Here is a 21007-nt window from a genome sequence, read left to right as displayed (position 1 = left end):
GGGAGCCCTCAGTCCCGGCCATTTAGCTTAGTAGAAACTGAAATATTTTTGTCTGTAAATGAAGAGTCTCATAGTATCAGGTAACACTGAAGTAATCCTTATACCCTGAAAAAGGAGGAGGGGAGGGTCTGTGGGACGAAGCCCTGCGCAGGCGGCGTGCACTAAAAGCAGAGGGGCACCCACGACACAGAGGCTCTGCAGGAAGAAAATAGAGAGCTCCTACATCTGACACAGGCACTGCAATTCGAGGGGGCTGGGATGAAAAATGCAAGTGGTCCTTTCCCATTTTTTATACTGTTTTTCTCTTATACATTTGCTTAATGGGGAAGGGAAGCCAGGAAAAAACAAGTAGCATAAAATATAGGCACAGTAAGTCATGGAAAGGTTTAGTTGCATTTCTTCCTGCAAGATCTTGCCAGTGGGATTAAAAAAAAGAAAGCTGAAAGAAGATAAGTTATAGGATTCATATCTTCATCACCTTCTGACAACACCGCAAGGCCACGCCAGCACTATCGAGCATTTCAGAAGAGCAACAGAAGCAGACATCACATCTGAGCCAAAATGCTTACGGCCACTTTTCCTTAGGAATCAAAACTCTCGAAGGAACTTCAACAACTGCAGAATAAAATATTGCTCCGGCGGCTGTGAAAGACGAGGGCTGCCATAACTTACACTGAACTCAGCTGAATTCACACACGCTGGCCAGCTTCACCTGCTTTGCTGGGAACGTCCGAGCAGCTGATGGGCTCGGCAGGCCGAGGGACCCGTGCGTGCGCACGTGCGTGCGTGTGTGCACGTGGCTGTCGATACATACACACACACACGTGCATGCGCACATGCACAGAGGAGGAGCGGGGTGTTTGATGTCCGTGAGTGCATTTGTGTGCATGCATGTATTTAGCATCTATCCTAATGTGCGTAGTTTTTCCCAGGACTGTGAACATCTAAGCTCCTATTTGTTGTTGGAGGGGAGAAAAGTAGTTTCATGTCATACCACCTGCAGCTGCTTGCAGCCTTTGCCTAAACAGTCATTGCTGAAGGCAGTGGGGAATTATACTGGCAGCTGCCATTAATCTGCCGTGCAAAATAAGTACCTCATAGATCTCTGTTAAAATAAAACCATTTGTCTGGTGAATGAGGCACAACTAAAAATCATCCTGCTGTAGAAGTTAAGAAAAAAAAGAAAAAAAAAAAAAAAAAAAAAACTCTTGTGGTATTTTTGATGATGTATGAGCCCTACCATAGATCATAAACAAGGTCATCTTTAGTAGAGCAGACTTAGCTACAAGTGCTTTAGATGTCAAAGAGTTTATCTTATTTCAGACCTTACTACTCTTAGTCTGAAAGTGCTTTAATCTCATGTTATCTGGTAGCTCTGCCAATGTATAAACACACACCTGGGTAAAGCTCCCTAGGTCCACTGGCCTTGTGGTCCCATAAAATGCTTGGGGGTTTCAATGCTCCTCTGGCGCCTGCTGAACGGTTGCCCAGGGGCTGACCTGGTGCGATCCCTAACTTGAGGTGATGCCTTTGCTCCTGTAGCGCTCACCATCTGGATCACACCATCTGAGAGCCCACCTGTTCATCAGTGCGTTGCGTCTGCCTCCGAATCCGAGGGAATAATAATAATAATAATTAAAAAAAAAGCGCCTGCCCTGCTGAGGTGAGAGCACCCACCTGGAGCTGAGCAAGCAGTGCAGTCCTCCCTTGGTGGCTGCTGCCCCAGGTCTGCGGCCAGGAACAACAGCAGCCAAAGCAAGCGGAGGTGCTGGCGGTAGCTTTGTGGTAGCAGGCATGCCGAGGTGGAAGTTTGTGGCTCTCAGGGGCCAAACCATCTTTCTACAGCTTTCCAGAGGTCTGACTGATTGATTTAGTTAGTTATTCTTGTGTTTGCCTTTGTAACAACATGTTCTCAAAGCCCCTCATCTTGTTTGATACAGCCATTAATACCTTGTAAGATATTATGCCCACAAAATTGCACTTTATGTTGCTCGTTTGGAGCATCTTCAGAAAAAAGTAGAGCCTGGGTGAAGGAAACCCATCTCACAGGGTTGCTAAATGAATTAACATCATTCTCTGCTTTCCTATTTTAGAAGCATATGAACATAGATCTTTTTTTAAAACCTGTTACAGTTTTGGACATACTGATAGGAGTACTGCTCATGTGGAAAAAAGCAAGTGTTTTCCATTCAGCAAGAAAGAAAACAGATTTGTTTTTCCAGTAATGGCTGCATGGCTCTGTGTGTCTGTATGTGTGTCCGTGTCCGTGTGTATGAATCTTACATGCAGTGGAGTACTTATGTCAGCATGTGGGGAGAACTTGTTTGGCCACAGCTAGCAAAAAGCACGCGCCGCTACTACATAAATGATACATCCTTTGTAAGGCTCAGATTATAACAAAATATGGAGAGTCCTGACAACTGACAATTACCAAGTTGTCTGACAAATGTGAGGCTGAGCTTTGCAAGTAGTAAGGGTTTAAGCAATAGGCTGAAACAGCAACTTGGTGTAGTTGTAAATCCCACCAGTTCGCTTCTATAGCTACAAGATTTCCTTGAATCTCATTCCTCTCTTAACCACAACTGCTTTTAACCAAGCTTTTAGAACTGTAAGCTACTAAACATTTGCTGTAATCATTTTCCTTAGCTCGTAAGCAGTATTATCAGCTTAAAAGGACTTCTGTGTTGTAGTAGCATGTCTCAGCTGGTGCAAGCAGCATCATTTTTCTTGTACAGAGAAACAGCATCTTCTAACGAGCAGAAGTGAGGTGGAACAAATTGCTGGTGCAATCTCGGAGGGGAGTCGCAGCCTCAAAGGGGAGAGGGTGCTGGGTGCCAGGGTGCCGGCACAGAGGGCCTGCAGGGGCCCGGGGTCTGCGAAAAGCACCAGGGGCTGGTACTGCGCTGCTTTGTCCCCGGCGCAGGACCAGGGCCAGGCCGCTGCTGCCTTTGCAACGCCGGGTGAGCAACGCCCTCGCGGTGGTGTTAGCGCTGAGCCCCCACTCTCGCAAAGCTGGTTGTGGTTGTAGGGTACCCCAGTGTAAAAGTAACAGGGGATGTATCTCCACAGCCAGCTAAAAAGCTGTTGCTGGGAAAGAATTACAAGCAACAGCTCTTGGTTGAGCGTAGGTAGGCTAAAAACGAGTATATTTTATAGGGTGCTCTGTGAAGCTTGTTCTGTGTAAGGGTGTCCAGCTAAACTGGGCTGTGGGCACAGGCAGCACGCACTCAGGTAGGTCAGCAGGAGATTACCAGCAGACAGTGCCCTCAGCCTTGGACATTTTTCCCCATTGGCATGCAGTGGGAATTGCGTGAGGCAAGTGCATGGCCTCAGTGGGCATCATACAGGTGGAAGTTTATTTGTAAACTGCAGCACAGTAACCACTGTAATCAAAATTAGAGAAATGTAATCTTCTTCTCTTCCCAGAGAATGAAGGAAGCATATTGAATGGCTGACAGTCTTGTTTTTAAAGGAGTTAATCTAGCCTAAAATAACTAAGAAAAACGTGCTTAAGAGCCATTGAGAAATACTCATTTTTATTGCTGAGATGCAAGGGCTTATAAATTAACTGGGTTGCAGAAGTGGGAAAATTGATAAAGATGACTGGCAGTCGTTACACATTTCCTTTAAGAGCTGCAGTACTTACTGCAGCATCAGTTCACATATGTTATGCTAACCACATTAGCATCAATTGGTATGGACCTTGCGGGCCATGTGAGCCAGCACATAACGTGGCATCTTTAGGACCAGGGTTGGAAGTTGCCTGTAACAACCCCAGCCTGGTAAAGGAAAGTCACAATATACATATGTGGTTTTGCCTTCTCTGCTCCTTCGAGTGCAGTAAAGGGATGAGGAAGCATTCCTTTTCTTGTCTTCCTTGCTCATGAGCCATTTAAGGTTCCAATTCATTTAGGTATTTAATAAGAGTATCCATAAAACTCACCCTGGGGGCATAGGGCCAGGCATAAAAAACCAACAGCACCTCCTCATGTGCAACCAACTTCAGCACTAGTAATATGGAGAATGCTATCCTTCCTCTTAACTTAATTAAATTAAGTAGGTGACTTTTTGTCACTGAGGGCGGCTGCACTTTGTGGATTGTAATGTTCAGACAAGACTGCAGCACAGCAAAGCACATGGTGATTCATGTATGTAGGAGTGAATCCTGAGTAACTCAAGTCTGGAAGAGGAAGGGATAGGATAGGATGCATATTTACTTTCTCAAATGAATGAAGCAGGGAGATTCCCAACTCTTCACTAGATCAACAAAATCACTTACAAAGATATAGTTATTTTTGCTTCTATACATTTTTTTTACCACCAAAGGCAGAGTTACTGAATGCCTTCTTTGCTTTGGTCTTTACTGCTAAGGCCAGCCCTCAGGAATCCCAGAGCCTGGAGACCACAGAGGAAAGTCTGGAGAAAGGAAGACTTTCCCTTGCTTGGGGAGGATCGGGTTAGAGATCATCTGGGCAAAGCTGACACCCTTAAGTCCATGCGCATCAATGGGATGCACCCATGAGTGCTGAGGGAGCTGGTGGAGGTCATTGCGAGGCCACTCTCCATCAGCTCTGAAAGGACATGGAGAATTGCCTGAGGACTGGAAGAAAGACAGTGTCACTCCAGTCTTCAAGAAGGGCAAGAAGGAGGACCCAGGCAACTATAGGCCCGTCAGCCTCACCTCCGTCCCTGGAAAGGTGTTGGAGCAGCTCCTCCTGAATGTCATCTCTAGGCATGTGAGGGGAAAGAAGGTGATCAGGAGTAGTCAGCATGGATTCACCAAGGGGAAATCCTGCTTAACCAATCTGATGGCCTTCTCTGATGGAATGACTGGCTGGGTAGATGAGGGCAAAGCAGTGGATGTTGTGTCCCTTGACTTCAGCAAGGCTTTTCTCACTGTAACATCCTCCTAGAGAAGCTCAGGAAGTGTGGGTTAGGTGAGCGGACAGTGAGGTGGATTGAGAACTGGCTGAAAGGCAGAGCTCACAGGGTCGTCATCAGTGGTGTGGAGTCTAGTTGGAGGCCTGTGGCTAGTGGAGTTCCCCAGGGCTCAGTACTGGGTCCCATCCTGTTCGACTTTTTCATCAATGGACAGAGTGCCTCCTCAGCAAGTTTGCTGATGATACAAAACTGGGAAGAGTGGCTGATGCATCAGCCAGAAGGCTGTGCTGCCATTCAGAGAGATCTGGACAGGCTGGAGAGTTGAGCGGAGAGGAAGCTCATGAAGTTCAACAAAGGCAAGTGTAGGGTCCTGAGCAGGCTGACCTTCTGGAGAGCAGCTCTGCAGGGAAGGACTGGGGAGTGCTGGTGGAAAACAAGTTGACCGTGAGCCACCAATGTACCCCTGTGGCCAGGAAGGCCAATGGAATCATGGGCTGCATTAGGAAGAGCGTTGCCAGTAGACCAAGGGAGGTGATCTTGCCCCTCTACTCAGCCCTGGGGAGGCCTCATCTTGAGTACTGTGTCCAGTTCTGGGCTCCCCTCTACAAGAGAGACATGGAGCTCCTGGAGAGAGTCCAGAGTAGGGCTACAAAGATGATCAGAGGGCTGGAGCATCTCCCCTATAAGGAAAGGCTGCAAGAGCTGCTTGTGCAAGGGGATTGGTCTAGATCATCTCCAGAAGTCTTTCCAACATCAACAATTCTGTGATTCTGTGAAAGATAACCCAAAGACAGAAACATGATACCACTGAGTGAAGTTTGGTGATTAAAATCTATGCATGTTTCTTGTGCTTAAATATGAGATGTTTATGATCAACCTCTCTTTGATTGGAATACACTTTCCAAATCCCCCGAAAGAGGGGTTAAAGAGTATTATGCTTGGTGGCAGTGAAGCAGTGTTAAACTTGGTCATTCACTGATTCATCTGAATCTTGCTTCTGAGATGAAGCAGAAAGCACAGGACTGACAACCTCTGAAAAGCACAGGTTGCCCTGCCACTGTACATTATCAAGACAGAACAAACAGCAGCAGCCAACATCACAGTTTAATGTTGCTATCAGTATGTCAGGATGATGATGTCTCTAGATAAAAACTCAGGTGCATAGAAATATTTTGAGAGCGAGGCAGTGAGGATGGGGGCAAGCATAATCTTGCAATTTCTAGCAATGCAAATGCTATAGTCGCTTCACAGAACAAAACTGTTCATGGATGGAACCAAATTTTCCCTACTGCTGAAGCAGAACACACCATTTCCATAAAACAGCCTGTTTGCTTGAAGTCACTTCTGCTTTGCCCGAAGTGTTAATGGAGAGAAAAAACAAAACCAGGAGGAGGCTCTTTTATCCTCCAGTCAGATCTTGAGTACTGTCATTGGCACTCTGCATTGGCAGTCTGCTGCATACATATCTGAGGAACGGAGTATTCATCATAAATTGGCAGTATGATGTGCTGCGCATATCATCAATACCTAACACTATCTGTGCAAAAGTGATGCACAAGATGAATGCTGACCCCCAGTAATAACACTACACCTTTATAACATAATTGCGTGCTTTATTGATATACACAGTAAAGCAGTATATAATACAATAGTAAGGCATATATTTGGTGAAATTTGATATGTTGTGAAAAATGCAGTAAAACAGAAGTTATAAAAATAATTAGTAAATGTTACAGTGTTGGTGTTAAAACACAATATATGATACTCAAGTAATAAACCAGTACTAACAATGAAATAACATGCCATATGGTATTTACGTATTCAGTTACACTGATTATGTTTTACAGTTTAATACTTTGTTGTTATAAGGAATATGAAATAATTCCCAAATTATGCTTTAAAAAGCAGCGATAAAGCTTTCAACTTTTTAAATATTTTTGACAGACTCACTCCAAAACTAAGATCAAGAAAGTAAAACAAACAAAACCCTGATGAAAACAACCGTGCAATCCATTTTCCTCCAATTTTCTGAAGAGAAAGTTTAACAGATAAAGAAAAAAAAAGAAACACATTCCTTTCTCAGATCTCAATTTAAATCTTCTTATAAAAAAAGACTACAAGAAATGCACAGGGTTCCTACTGTAGTAGAGTGTTAAAAAAGCTCTTTATCGTGAAAGCAGATGTTTGGGGGGATTGTACTTACTTTATGTAAATTATTATTATTTAAATGATGAGACCTGTTCACACAATGGACAAGTGGTGATGATGTTACATTATCTGTATGTAATTGTCAGGAACACCACAAAACCAAAGTGAGGTAGAAATAGCATGACTAGCCATGTTCAATGTTAACTAGCATTCAAAATAAAATCTTTCCCAAGTTTAATTACACTTCATACAAGAAGAGGTAACAGATTTTACTCTTGCAATATAAAGTCAGATGGTGTGTTTCTATGTACTCTAAGATAAAATTAAAAGCTGGTAAAGAAGATGAAGTGGTAAAGCTTTTGCTGACAGCACCTCTCACCTAAGCCTACCTCTGATGAGCTGCAGTTAAACTGGCTAATCTGTTTGTCTATCAGTTTCTCTCTTTCTCACTTTATTGTTAATTGTGCGGTATTACTTGCAGAGAGAAACAGGGAGGGACAAAGTATCAGGACCCTTGTTTTGATGATAAATATCTTACGGAGCAGTGTGGCTACCTTCACCTGATCACCATATACATATAAGAACAGCAGTAATTCCTCCACAGCCTTTCCCAAAGGTCGCTTGCTGTGTTACAGCTCCTTGGGACCAGCTGCTACAGCAGGCTGAGTCAGGGAGTGTGGAAATCTGTTTGTATTATCCATAGAATCAAGTAGCTTTATGTTCATGAACAACATAGGTAGCTACACAAGCTAAGATGCTCTGTGAGTGATCTCCTTGTGCTTCACACCAGAAGTTGATCCCATGCAAGGAATTGGGAAGGAATGGCCCCCCTTCTTCTCTCAGGTACAGCAAAAGTGTCGCTGAGGGCAACAGTGGATGGGCAGAGCTGAGGCGAACTTCTGCTGAAGCACTGGGCGCTGGCCACTCACGGAAGCAAGGGACCAAACAGTAAGGTCCAAAGGTTTAATCCGGTAAGGCAATTTCTACGTTTCTTTACTAATAACATTCAGGAACTTAGTCAGCTGATGTGGAGGATAGTCACTAAATTCTTCCCTTTCCCTTCCCTTCTTTTTTTTTTTTTTTTTTAAATTATTTTTTTGCAGGCTGTCATGTAATGTGCTCTTTCACTTAATTATTGCAAACTAGCTCTATGACGGATGTAATTCTCAATTTTATTGGAAAGAGGTGAATAACTACTTTCATTGGAAGTCCAGGAGATTTTTTTAAGACAGTTCTAGTCAGCCAAAAACAACAAGAAATGATGCAAGTCGGCTGTTTTGGTGTTGCTTCAGGAAATATATATTTTTTCTTTTTGATTGGCAAGGAAAAGAACACAGAACATGAATCTCTCTCTGATGCAGTTACAGAGCTGAAATGATGCTAAACAAATGCACTGCCTCAGTATTTTTTTTGTGTTTTTAAGGGGGTTTCTATAAACAATTATTTTTATAAAGCACACTTTAGTTTACAATCTTTCTTTATAACTGTTATAAATTTTTTTTAAACAACCCGAAATGCGTTCCATATAAAGAAATGGCAAGTTATTTAGCTATCAAGATATTACATGTAGTTTTCTTATAATTTTTGTACAATTGCATAGACGTGTAAAACCTGCCATTGTTAACAAAACAGTAACAGACTTAGGAAACTACTGAAATCTACAGTATAGTACCACTACCCTTCACAAAAATATAGATTTGTTTTCTTGTAAACTCTTACAGTCTAATCCTCTTTGTAGTATGAATATTATAAAAACCATGCGGGACGCCTGAAGTTGTAAAACACATCTTGCTATTCTAACACCTTGTCATCAGTCATGACTGTAACTAAGGTTTCCATTGCTCTTCCCAAGTCATCTGCCATGTGGAAAAGGCTCCCTACATTGTTGCCTGAAAAACAAAGTCAAAAAAAGAGGACACGAAATTAAAAAGATAAGGCAGTAGGTTGTTAGGAATATTTTACAGAAAAGGCTAAGCACATATACGTAACTTCAGCTTTCCATATATCCCTAGTTAAATACACTACAGAGTACTGTTTCCAGAAGTCTCCTGGATGAGTATAATAGGTCATCATTAGCAAAAGTTGTTGATTTTGGAAAAACTAACCACAGTACCAGCTTGAATGGTTAAGGCAAACTATATTGACATATACTCATGACTATAAGCAATTATTTTTATAAAACACACATTAGTTTACAGTCCTTCTTTATAACTGTTACAAATCTTTTAAAGAACCCAAAATACTTTCAGTATAAAGGAAACTACTGGCATCTTCAAAAACCCAATGGTGATCAAGCTGTATTATTACTATGAATGTTCACCAAAAGCAACTCTTAAATCCCCTGACATCACAGAACGTTTCCAACTGGTGCTACAGATGTCTGACCAATCAAGATTCTATCAAGGAAAAAAAATAGAAACATACAAATCAGCAGTATTCAACCAAATCATTAAAAAGTGAAGAGCTGCCAACAGGATATCTGCACGGGTACCAAAAATGGTGACCAAACTAAATGGTTGTATAATTCAGTTCATTCTGTCTTTTTCATAAAATCTATTGCCTTTCAGACAGCAGTTTAGCAAAAACAAAGATCTCATAGCTATCAAGTAACTACCATCCAGTGGTTTATTTGTGCATTTCTCCTTACCAGTAACCACTGTAAAGTCCAGAGACAATATAACCATAACATGTAAACCTTCTACACAAAAACATTACATAAATGCGGAGCAGAATTCTGGAGACAAAATGAGTAAATTCCTCTCACTCTAATGTTAGCACAGCTGGAACGGGACTGGTAGCAATGTTACCAGCAGTATGGACTGGCTTCAACACAGTTAGAGACTAGGCAGACTTGGGAGATGTTGCCTAAAGGTAGGCTCGAGTGCCGTTCTAGGCACTTGGCCTTCCCTGCGCCCAGCTGTTCAGAAGAGCGTGGGTCTCTTGCAAGTCCTGTGTCAGACCTGCAGTCCTATACGACTGTCTCATATCCCCTCTGGCCTCTCAAATGACAGAGGCAACGTGGTTTAAACAACTGGATCCCAACTGGGTTCAGCCCCCTGAAAAAATATGACTGAAGATGGAATATGAACTAGAATATGATCTAGAAAAGCAGGAAATATGGACATCCAAACCAAGGACTGAGCATTCCAGTTTTCTTTCAAGGACAAAGAAGAATGATCAGATAGGTTTTAAAACAAGCAGAAGGAAATTATATTCTACACAGCACATAATTACATTACAGTACTCATCGCCACAGGCTGATGTTGAAGCCAAACATATAAATGAGTTAGAAAAAAATCACAGAAGAAATGTCTCACAAGAGTTATTTAAATGAAAGAAGTGCACGTGACCTCCAATTCAAGCTGCTGGGTGCCAGAAACTGGAAACATGCAACAGGGGAAGTATTACTCAACAAACTAAGTTGCTATGGCCTGAGGGGGTTGATTTACTCTATGGGATTACTTGTGATAGAGTGTTTGGAGAAGCATTGAAGGTGCAACACTGTCTGCCCACAACAGTGTTTCACAGAGACACTTTGTAGTAGTCTGGCTCCTGAGCCCTCGGCATGGTCCATGAGGAACGAGTACCCAAATGAAGACAGGATATGACCAGGGTAACCAGGATACAGATGTCACAGTCCCTATCTGTGAAGTACATGAAGAACCTGATTGTTAACACTGCCCTATCTACAGGGTCATTTTTCCTGACACAACTGTTTTTTTCTAGCAACAGGAATAAATCTTTCGTGTGGGGTAAATCAAATTCCTAAAAATACGGTAAAGACTATACTCTTCCAAATATTTAAATATTATGGTAATCATGTGTTGCTGACATTTTTCAGTACCAAGAAGCTGAGAGTGACGTTAGTTAATATTCACCACCACTTATGGAATAGAAAAAAATGACCTCAGAAAATAACCAGAGCCATTTTTTTAAGGAGAACAATTACCACTTTTCACATTCAAATTCTGATTTTTTTGAGTGACTTTTTCAAGTATTCACAACATCTTTAAAAATGTTCCCTATCTAAATGTTAACTACTTGGCAATTTGTCCATTTTCTGGGGAGCTATGGCACAGTTTGCCACATATCAATATAAAGAAATATTTGGTTCTAATATGATGACTTCTTGGTACTAATACTAATATACAGATAAATTGATGCATCAAACAGTAGTTGCATATATAAATCATTAATGAATAACCATCCTACTCATTCTAAACAACAATTTATAATTGGCTCATCAAAATATATAGTAATTGTATATGAAAAATTCCTGTCAAGTCAAAATATAGCTTAAAGTAAGTGTATGCTACCACATTTATTTTAGATGTAACGAATAATACCTCTTGCCTGCACCACACAGATTGTAATTAAATGCTAGAATAATCTTTCACACGCAATTCTAGTAACACTCCTTAATCTTAATCTAACTCTATTATAGTGCAGTCCCTCTGGCTGAGACCAGTCCAGCGAACTGCACCATGAAAAGCAAAATTGGACAAAGTAATAGGAAAGCAGCAACATATTTTAGATGGGAGATGCTTATGGAAACAGAGACATAATTGCCACTGGTTTGGTCTATTTGTCTGAAATTCTGACATGCTTAGGTGTATTTGCACATGTACTATCAAAGCTTTATTGGAATAACCTTGGTGTAACCTGCATAATCTATGGCATCCTCATAAATATTCTGACTCCACAAGCTACTTTCAAGCAGCCTCTAGGCTTTAAAAGTGCTGCTTCTTCTTCTTCTCTCACCTGCAACAGTTCACAGACACGAGAAAGGAAGGTATCAAGATGCTGGGTAAACAGCAATGAGAGGTAATACTGGTTGCAGGCTCATAATCTCTAATTCAGCTATTTTGTGATCTGCTACATGTAGAAACAATGATGGGATCCCCACACTTTTCAGGGACTCCAACATTATTCATTTTCAGCTCAGGAAGACTGATCACCATTCTATAGATTTATACCAACCTAAACCACAAAACCTCATCTTCAGAAACATTTAGTACTTGTTAATAATTTTTTTTATCTATCAGTCACAGAGCTGCAAAGGTAACAAAGGCAAGCCCATTTTACAAAAGAATCTATGTCTAGAAAGAATAGCTCCAATCCAAAAACATAAAATTATTTTAAAAAGTCTTTTAGAACTATTAAATTATAGAGGTAACTAAAGCACGGGCCAAGAAAACCTTAAGAATTCAGAGATCCCTAGACATACTCTTCATGCAGAAAAAGTACAGAAATGTGTGCTAGAGCTTTTTCTTTTTTCTTTAACTGCTGCTGTGTTTTTGAAATAATCATGCTTCAAATCTGATCTGCCTCCAGAAACGCTGCAGAGAGCAATGCTGCAGTGATTAAGGAGATATGACCTCCCACCCCTCCCACATCGTCCATGCTGTCTTCCCAGCACAGGTTATAATCTCCTCTGCAGAAAAGCTTAACAGTCATGTGCTTGTCCCTGAGCCATCCAAGTTTACAATTCAGGGCACAACCATAAACCACTGCTGATTTGAGTTAATGTTAATAGCTGGATTGTAAACTGCAACAGCCTGGGGACTGCAGCTTCCACCACAGTCATGAGATAGGTGGATGGGCAAGGACAGCAGGCAATGTAACTGTGCTTCAGCCATTCAGCTAGTGAATCTGCTGGGTGTCATTGCACCACCACCAGTTTTGGTTTAAGTTAAGCAGCAGAGCTCTGAACAATGGTGGCTCTGGAGCTGGTCTACATTCGCCTCTGTCAGCTTTGCACCCATAGTCATTCCTCCAGTAGAGGAATAGGGTGTATCACTGGGTCCAGCAAGCTTCCATATTGGTTTAGAACTCACTGGGTCATGATGCTATATTGATTTTTCTGCAGTAGCCAAAACTAAGCCTTCCATTACACAGTCTCATTGAGTTTTCTGTATTTTTCTAATGACATCTACCAAGTTTCAGGTTTGTTCTTTCCCCTGCTCCTTCATGCTTCAGAGGAAAGGTGCTTAGCACTGGAACAACATTAGCATTACTGAAGTCACTAGCCTGTGTAGAGTCTTGTAACACACAATAAAAGACAGAAGTCCTTTTACCTGGGCTCCCTTTTAACCATACCAGAAGCAGATTAGAAAAGGAGTCTGACTTAGATTTGTAGTACTTCACCTGCTCCTAACTGATCTATGCAGAAGAGTAAGGTGTAGATTTTATATGAATCTTTTTCTGACATCTGTCTAAGAACTGAGGAGCTGGCTTCCCCTGTGCTGTTCCTTCCTTGGAAAGGGCTTCCAAGCTCCCTTTCAATGGCAGTCATGTTAAACACTTCTTTTTAATGGTGCAGGGGAAAAATACCAGTGGCTGAGTGACTGGGGTCAGGATTTTGCCTCTTTTGCACATGGGAGTAACATCTTGGACAATCAAGACTGTAAATGTTTGGGAATGATATATGCAGGCATTTCCTGACACTGTATGTGTAATGAATGCATCCTTTTCTTTACCTAAATTATACCTAAGAGCTCAAATACACTGCCTGTTTCTACATAGCTGTGCTTTTTCTGTTGAATACTTGCTTATTTGGCCTCTGTGAGACTCAAATATAAGGTACTGACATTTTTAAATTAAGAGGCAAATGAGAAAAATATTGGCCCAAAACCACTTTTAAAATACAGACCATAGCTTTCCACTCATTGGTATTAATATTTTTAATCTAATTCAGCCAAAGAAGTCATTAATTCATTTTCTTTAATGTTAAAGCTGAAGAAGTTTTCTCCATGCTTGAGGCACTGAAAGGTTAAGAGCCGATACTGTTTAAGAAAAAATCTAGCACACTTTGAAATGCAGCAATAAAGCTCAAAATGGATATAGATAGTTTTACCTTAGTCTTATAAAATGGAAGAAACATTAACACAGGTGTATTTGCTTTTAAAGCAGGGGATATCTATTTCTGCAGATGTTAACTATATCATTTCTGGTCACATATAGAAGGATGTGTTTCATATCTGCTGAATTTGCTTTAGAAACCATACTGGAATTAAGGCCCTTGGTTGAGGACACAGAAATTGAATATCAATCTCACACTACAACTTGTCACAGAAATAAATGTGGAGTATTTGGACTGTAAAGAGCGGACAGAAAGTAAATTAAGAAACCCCAACACAATGCAGTGTCTATTTCAGCAGAACAGATTTCTAACTCTTCTCCCATAAAAGAAAAATCCTTCCTGTTGGCGGCTCAGATTTTGATACCCTTATTCATATCGAGTAATGCCATGAAATCCACGGGATTACTCATGAAGACAATACCTAATGTGAGTAATGGGATCAAAACCTAGTCTGGTGGGTTTAAAACTGCATGATCTGACTTTGCACAAATGTATTCACATATAAAGCAAAAGCTATTCTATAAATCAGCTCACATACTTCATAAGCATGCAGAGAATTGTGTTTTATATTGAGATCTGCAAGTTACTAAGCACCCTCTGGAACTGCCAGCAAGCACAAATAGAATTGGAGAGTGCTAGGCAATTCACTGAAGAAGTCAACATTTTTAGGGTTAAACTACTGGAATCCAATTGAAAAATTGCACATTTTTTAAACTTTTTTTTTTTTTTTTTTTTTTTTTAATTGTGTGAAATATACCCTAAGCAGTAGAACTTTTTCTTAACAACATATATAAATATGAATGAGGATCATGGAAATCACCAATCTGCTCTGTTGAATTGGAGAGCAATTCTCAGAACTTTCAGGCCAATAATGTGATGTATTGAATATGAAAACAATCCCACAGAATTTCTGAACTGATATAATCTGTTTGATGACTTCTCAAGCACTCTTTTTGATCACTATGAAGGTACCTGACACTTGAGAACAGATGTATCTGCACTGAGGATCTTACTCCTCAGAATAGCTCTGGATGTGTGCAAGCTTCTACAGCAAATGCAGAGAACCATTGCATTTGAGGGAACCATACTACAAGAAATCCTAGCTTATACAGCATAGCCTATCAATTATTGGGGGTTCACAACAATGCAGCTAAAAAACCCATTGTTGTGTGTTTTCATGAGCCCCTCTCTCCACTCCAAGCAGATGTACATTTGTGAGCTGGGCCACCTTCAATTCTTGCCTCACCCACACTAAATATCATCTGTGCGGGAAAGGTCATTTCACAGCTACCTGCAATTGCACTCAGGCAGTCTCTGAATATTTTAATAATAATTTTCTCTAGCAAATCATCTTTCAAACAGTATACTGGGTTGGAGAGTGAAGAACAGTTTCATAGATGAAAAATAAAGGCTCTTTGGAAATACTTTAAAACGTGCTATAACAACACAGCACAAAACACTTTCCTCCATTAATAAGCAGCAAAGTACAAATTCTAGACTCTACTTTAGCATCAAACCGATCATGTCTAAAGCACACAGTGAATACCATAACAATTTACACGGCTAAATACAACACTGTGGAGTTTGTGAATGTTAGTAGAATTCTCCATTATGCAAAAGTGTATCAGTAAATCAAAACCTGAATCCCTTATACCTCTCAACTCTCACTGTTCTACAGCAAAGGAAAAAAATATTGACTTTAATTGCCGGAGATCATGGTTTGTACATTGGTAAATATACATTAAAAAAATTGCAGGTATATAAGCAGAATAGTGAGGGCCATGGACCTCTCTATCTTGTTTACATATAACAACATGAGAATAACATAATAGAAGTCAGCGACAGCAACACATTTGTTGATCATATATCGCATAGAAAGGCTTAGCTTCAGTCTATTGTTTTATCCTCCCCATTCCTGAGTTTCCATCTGTGGGAGGATACAAGAAAAAACACATCCCTGAGCTAACACTACCTCCATTGAAAGTTGAGAGGTACAGTATTATTAGAGCACACATGTGAAATGCACTCAGCAAAAACAAACAAAAGTAAAAACAAAATAAAATAACCCCCACCCTTCAAAAGAATCAAAGCAAACCCATGTGCCCGTCACACGCATGCTGGACACAGAAAGCAAGATGTGACAAACAGAAGCCATGGCAGTGAGCCTGCATCTCACTAACCTCTCTTACTGGCTTTCCAGGGGCATTTCTTCCTTTAGGAACAGAGAGAGGAAGTGGTAAAAATATCAGAAAAGAAACAAAAACACACATGAATATATATATTTTATACTATAAGAGAAACTTGAATTTCTATTTAGGAATTTAATATAAAATAAACATATTTCTGCTTTAAAAAAAACCTGAAAGTGCACTGAAATCCTCTGATGACTCTGACCTCATTTATTGAAGAATAGTTCTGTAAACTGATGCTTGGTTTTAGCCTAACAAATACATTTCAGAAAACTACTAAAACCAACTTACAACCTTTTCAGTTGAAGATAAGGGTGGCAAACAAAAACCTGAATTCATTTTCTGAGCATGTAGATTGTCAGTTTTAGTACTTCCACAATAGACATTACAGGTAAAATCATGTTTCTCTTGATGTCAACATTAATTCATTTGAACACTTTACAGTTTATTACGGCTTACATGCACATACACATATATATATGAATATATACATGCATGCATATACACATACATTTATATATTCATATATATACACACACACACACACGCACATTTACACTAAAGCTATTAAATTGGAATATTAACACCATGAAATCCTGTTCTCACATTCAAGATAAATAAACCACTGAAGATTTTCCCAAGAAGTTAATCTGTAAGCACTGTAAAGCTTGGGCAGCATGGAGAAAGAGGGGAAGAAAAGCAAGCAAAGGGGAAAAAAAGTCAAGTTTCTCATCACTTTTAAGATACACTGACAAAACTGAAGTTAGTAATGGCTTTAAGCTGAAACAATGGTCCTTACAAGCCTTCAAAGAAGTCATACTTTGATTAGATAGATTTTTCTCAAATACTTATTGTAGTCTATTTGTTTTAAAAAAAAGAAAGTCAGGTGTCAATCAGCACTAGAAACATCCCCCTCTTTCCCATCATACAACCCATGTCAATAAAATATTGCTATCTTCAGACTAGACTATCAGACGTTTAGTCCTAGTCAAGAAAGGCATTGAGGCAGATGCTGTCCATCGAAGAGGATGATTTTTGCCCCAGAGTTATTGTAAACATAATAACTGAAACAATGTATACGACAATGGAGAGAGAGAGAGAGAAATACAAATGAAAGAATATGCACAGGTCAGCACAGAAGCAACCTAATTGCTGTCAAAGTTTTTTTTTTAGGCATCAGGGCCTGCTGCAGAAGGCAGGGAAGAAAGACCACAAATAACTTTGCAGATTTTTTTTTACAGGGAGCAAAATGAAGGTCAGCAACAGAGATAGCTGAGGTATTGAACTGAAAACATAGCAACACAGGTAACAGGAAGGAAGGCAAGGCAGAAGTAAATGGCATCACTGATCAATCACAGGTTAGGGCCACTGTTCAAGTACAAAATAAAGGTAATAGAAAAGAAGGGGATAACCTGTGAAGAGCCTTGGATGTGACGGTTATGATTTATCAAACACAGTCTTTTTTCCCCTTCCTTCCCCTGACCCTCTTCCTAATAGCTTATTTACTACTAGAAATGATAATAGTGCACTCTAAATCCTGTTTTGTATGTGGGTTTTTATTCTGATTCTAGGAGGAGCTTCGACTATGTCTGTACTGCACATGATGGTGATGCAGAAGCATTAGCACGAGACTGACCGCTAGCTTCAACAAGTAGCTTCACTTTTAAGGACTTCACCGTAGTCTTACTTGGCCTGTGTCTTGACAGGCTACACTTGTCTCCACGCAGAGTTTTGTGCTATTCTGGTTAGATAGCTTTTATTAATTAAAGGTCTGTTCCTGTCACCCAGGGCCTGACTGCTTTGGAACCAAGGTTGCTAAAACCTACGAAAGACTTGAGCATAGTCCATTCTGCCTGCCCTGCCCTATCTTTCTAAGACTATATAGAGTCCCTGCCCAGCTTGCAACCTCTTTCAGTGCCTAGCTCAGGAACCATGCATGCTCAAAAAATGCCTCTCAAGGAGTTTTTCATTGATAAAAAAGCCTGTAACAGAAAATCCTTGAAAAAATCCATTGCACTCTTTGGCCTTCTGAGATAGAGCTCCAGGGTAAGCACAGTCTACCCAAGATCTCCAAAAACTGCAGTTGGGTGTGGGGCAGGAAAGAAATCTGGCAAAATATTGTCATGCTTGAGTCTAGAGGAGAGGAGGAATTACCTACATTCAAAATACTCGATCCTTCCACAGGTCTTCAGAGATGCCTACCTGTCTGCACTGGCATCTAATGTTTCAGCTAGGCAGTGCCTAATTTAAATATATATATGAGACAGACTGGATTCCACTTCAAATGAACGTATTCAAAACTAGCCGGGATAGCACTACTTCACACAAAACAGCTTCTGAGGAAAGTCTGTGGTGAGTAACCAGCCCTAGACTTTGTTACAAGCAACGAAGAGTAGCACTATTGTAGTAATAGTTAATTTCCTTTGGAAGAAGATTAAAAAGGGTTTAGTGGATTTTACTTTATTTTCATCTTTGCATATGAATGAATGCATGTCTTTAAGTTTTAAGGTAAGGAGTATGGTTTGGTATAAACTGCAGAGGAATGGGATTGGCTGTATCACAGCAGTTCAAAAACTTTGTATTCTGTAAGATACAAAATACTGATGCACAAACCACAGATCCCTAAGCAGGTATTAATGTACTAATCCTGCTCAAAACAAGATTTCTCTCTACAGAGGATTTTTTCTTTTTTTTTTTTTTTTTCTTTTTGAAATCCATTATATTATAGCACCGCAAAGGTGGGGAGTCCTAATCAATCCTGAAGGCACAGGTACCAATGACAACTTCACGCATCTACGCAGTTTCAGGTCAAAGCACAGCGTACAAAGCCTACAGCATCTACTGCACTGCTCCCACCATACACAACTCTGTTACAAGAGAGGGGACAGCAGGGGGAAGATAATCAACAAACAGTATTGTTTTCTTTAAAAAAAGTTGTTTTAAGTTTTGTAAAATTCATCAATATATTCTCTAATTACATAAGGACTGAGTATTATCAGCTGAAAAAGATCTAGTCTTCCCCATCATTATCCCAGAAGGAGCATGTGCAAGAAGCTCAGCCACTACAGTACTGTTGTGCCAAAGGAGGGTCGTAAGTAACCTTGCTCACTCAGGCTGACTGATGTGGTCTGAAGTACCACAGCACAGAGGGATACACTCCAGAAGTGGCCAGGCTGGCTCAGCTGGAGGAAGATTTCAAGCATTCCCTACACTACAGTAGTTCAAGACTATTCTTCCACTGATTCAGTAAAATGTGAAATTAGAAGTTTGAACAGTAAGTTGTTTTACTATCAGAACAAAAGAAACTGCAGTATTTTCAGTGATGAAAGTTACTAGTCCAATTTGTGAATATTCATGGCAGGATCTGGCTGATACATGGTGAGAGGAGAGAATGTATGTGGTATGTTTTCATGTGGATGAGATAAAAATAGAAACAAACCTTTTAAGAGATGAGGCTGTTCTTAGTGTCATTTATTTATTGTTGTGGGATCTGTTAATTTAATTGCTTAATGCAACATCTGTATTAAACAGTACCATGTTAAATGTTCATTGCGAGCACTGGCCCTCCCCTACATTTTCCACATGCTACCACGGCCTTTTAAGCCAATGAGCACTTCATTGCTTTCCCTTCTTCACTATCCCTGAAGAATGTCTTTGTATCAAAATCATGAGATGCTTTATCATGGAGTTCAGTTAGCTCAGGGTCTTCTGTTCCCCAAATTCTCCTCTGAGCTTCATTCATAAAAAGCATTTCTCCCAAAACCATAGCCACAAAATAGGGTGTGATCCACCACAAGATCCACCTGAAGTGGGTCCAACTTGGTTTGCCACTAATGCTCCAACAGAGCTATATTTAGCTTTAAGAATGCTGTCCTGCTGCTCCTTTGTGAAGCCAGTCTCACTTTTTGTGAACTAACTCCCTGAAAACTTAATAGTTTAGACACTAGTAAAGTGTGAAAATATTTTCCCTTGTGGCCCATTATCTAGCAGGGTTAAATAAACCACTATTTAATAGTAGATTTCCACTAAATGTCAGACCTCTGGCTTTGACATCTGTTTTGAATTAGCACAGCTGCTGCTTCTAGCAGCTGTAGCAGTTGTGAATTGGCTGGGAGCAGCAAAGTAAAGGGGAAATGGATGGGAAACTTTATATATTTAAAAGAAAGAAAAAAAAAATCCTTAAGTACAGCAATCATCAGGTATTCAGCAGAATTTCCCTCTACAAAAATTAAACAGCTTTTAGCACTAATAGCCAGCTGTGCAAGGAGCATGGAGGCCACAGGCTACTTAGGAAACGCTAAAAATTGCTAAAAGGTTGAACTGAAGCAAAAACAAAGCTGTAAAAGTTATAAAGGAACACAGGCTATTTCACCTGAGATCTGCTTACAGATGCCTACGACACAACAGATTTAATACAAATACAATGATTCTCTAAAATCAATTCAAAATAAATGATGTCAAGCCCTGATGTCCTTAACACAACTATATGTAGCAAAAACTTAGAAAAATTCATAATCAAAATGAATCTATCTCTAGATGAGTGAAGATTAGTTACTACTATATTTTATTGCATTTTTTTCAGAAGTCCAAAATAAGAGTTTTTATTTGTCTTAGGATTCTATTTCATGACCCTATAAAATCTAACTCTCCACATGTTTTTGATACTTATATGAAGTATTTTTAATTTGTAATTCTGTGATGCTTAGTTATACTTCTGTGTACCCCGGCATAGAAATTCATTCCTTTTCTCTGTTCATTACTTATTTAGTTCTTTGAACTTTTCTCATAAATCAAAGCCTCCAGAGTCCAGTTTGTTCTTGTCATATTATTCTGAAATCCTCCAATTTGTTGTTATCTTAATGGTAATGAGATAATCAGAATTATATTTCTGGTTCAGAAGGTACATCACTCCCAACTCTGTGATAAG

General features: G+C 40.0%; 1 protein-coding gene across 14 annotated transcripts in view; it reads right to left on the bottom strand.

Annotated features, from left to right (window-relative positions):
- Positions 1-6473: 6473 nt before the first annotated feature.
- Positions 6474-21007, bottom strand: part of DMD (dystrophin) — a 1316389-nt gene continuing 1301855 nt past the window's right edge. For 9 of the 14 annotated variants that reach the window (XM_062600033.1, XM_062599961.1, XM_062599984.1 and 6 more), the window contains one exon: positions 6474-8918. In XM_062600033.1, the coding sequence (XP_062456017.1) occupies positions 8821-8918 (98 nt within the window). In that variant the 3' untranslated portion in view covers positions 6474-8820. Of the gene's footprint in view, positions 8919-16071; positions 16104-21007 lie in introns of all 14 variants that reach the window. The other 5 variants (XM_062599977.1, XM_062600007.1, XM_062600056.1 and 2 more) reach the window with 2 other exon arrangements.

The sequence above is a fragment of the Rhea pennata genome, chromosome 1, assembly GCF_028389875.1.
Source record: "Rhea pennata isolate bPtePen1 chromosome 1, bPtePen1.pri, whole genome shotgun sequence".
Classification (NCBI taxonomy): domain Eukaryota; kingdom Metazoa; phylum Chordata; class Aves; order Rheiformes; family Rheidae; genus Rhea; species Rhea pennata.
The sequence above is the reverse complement of the archived record's forward strand: the minus strand, read 5'-3'. Positions and strand labels throughout refer to the sequence as shown.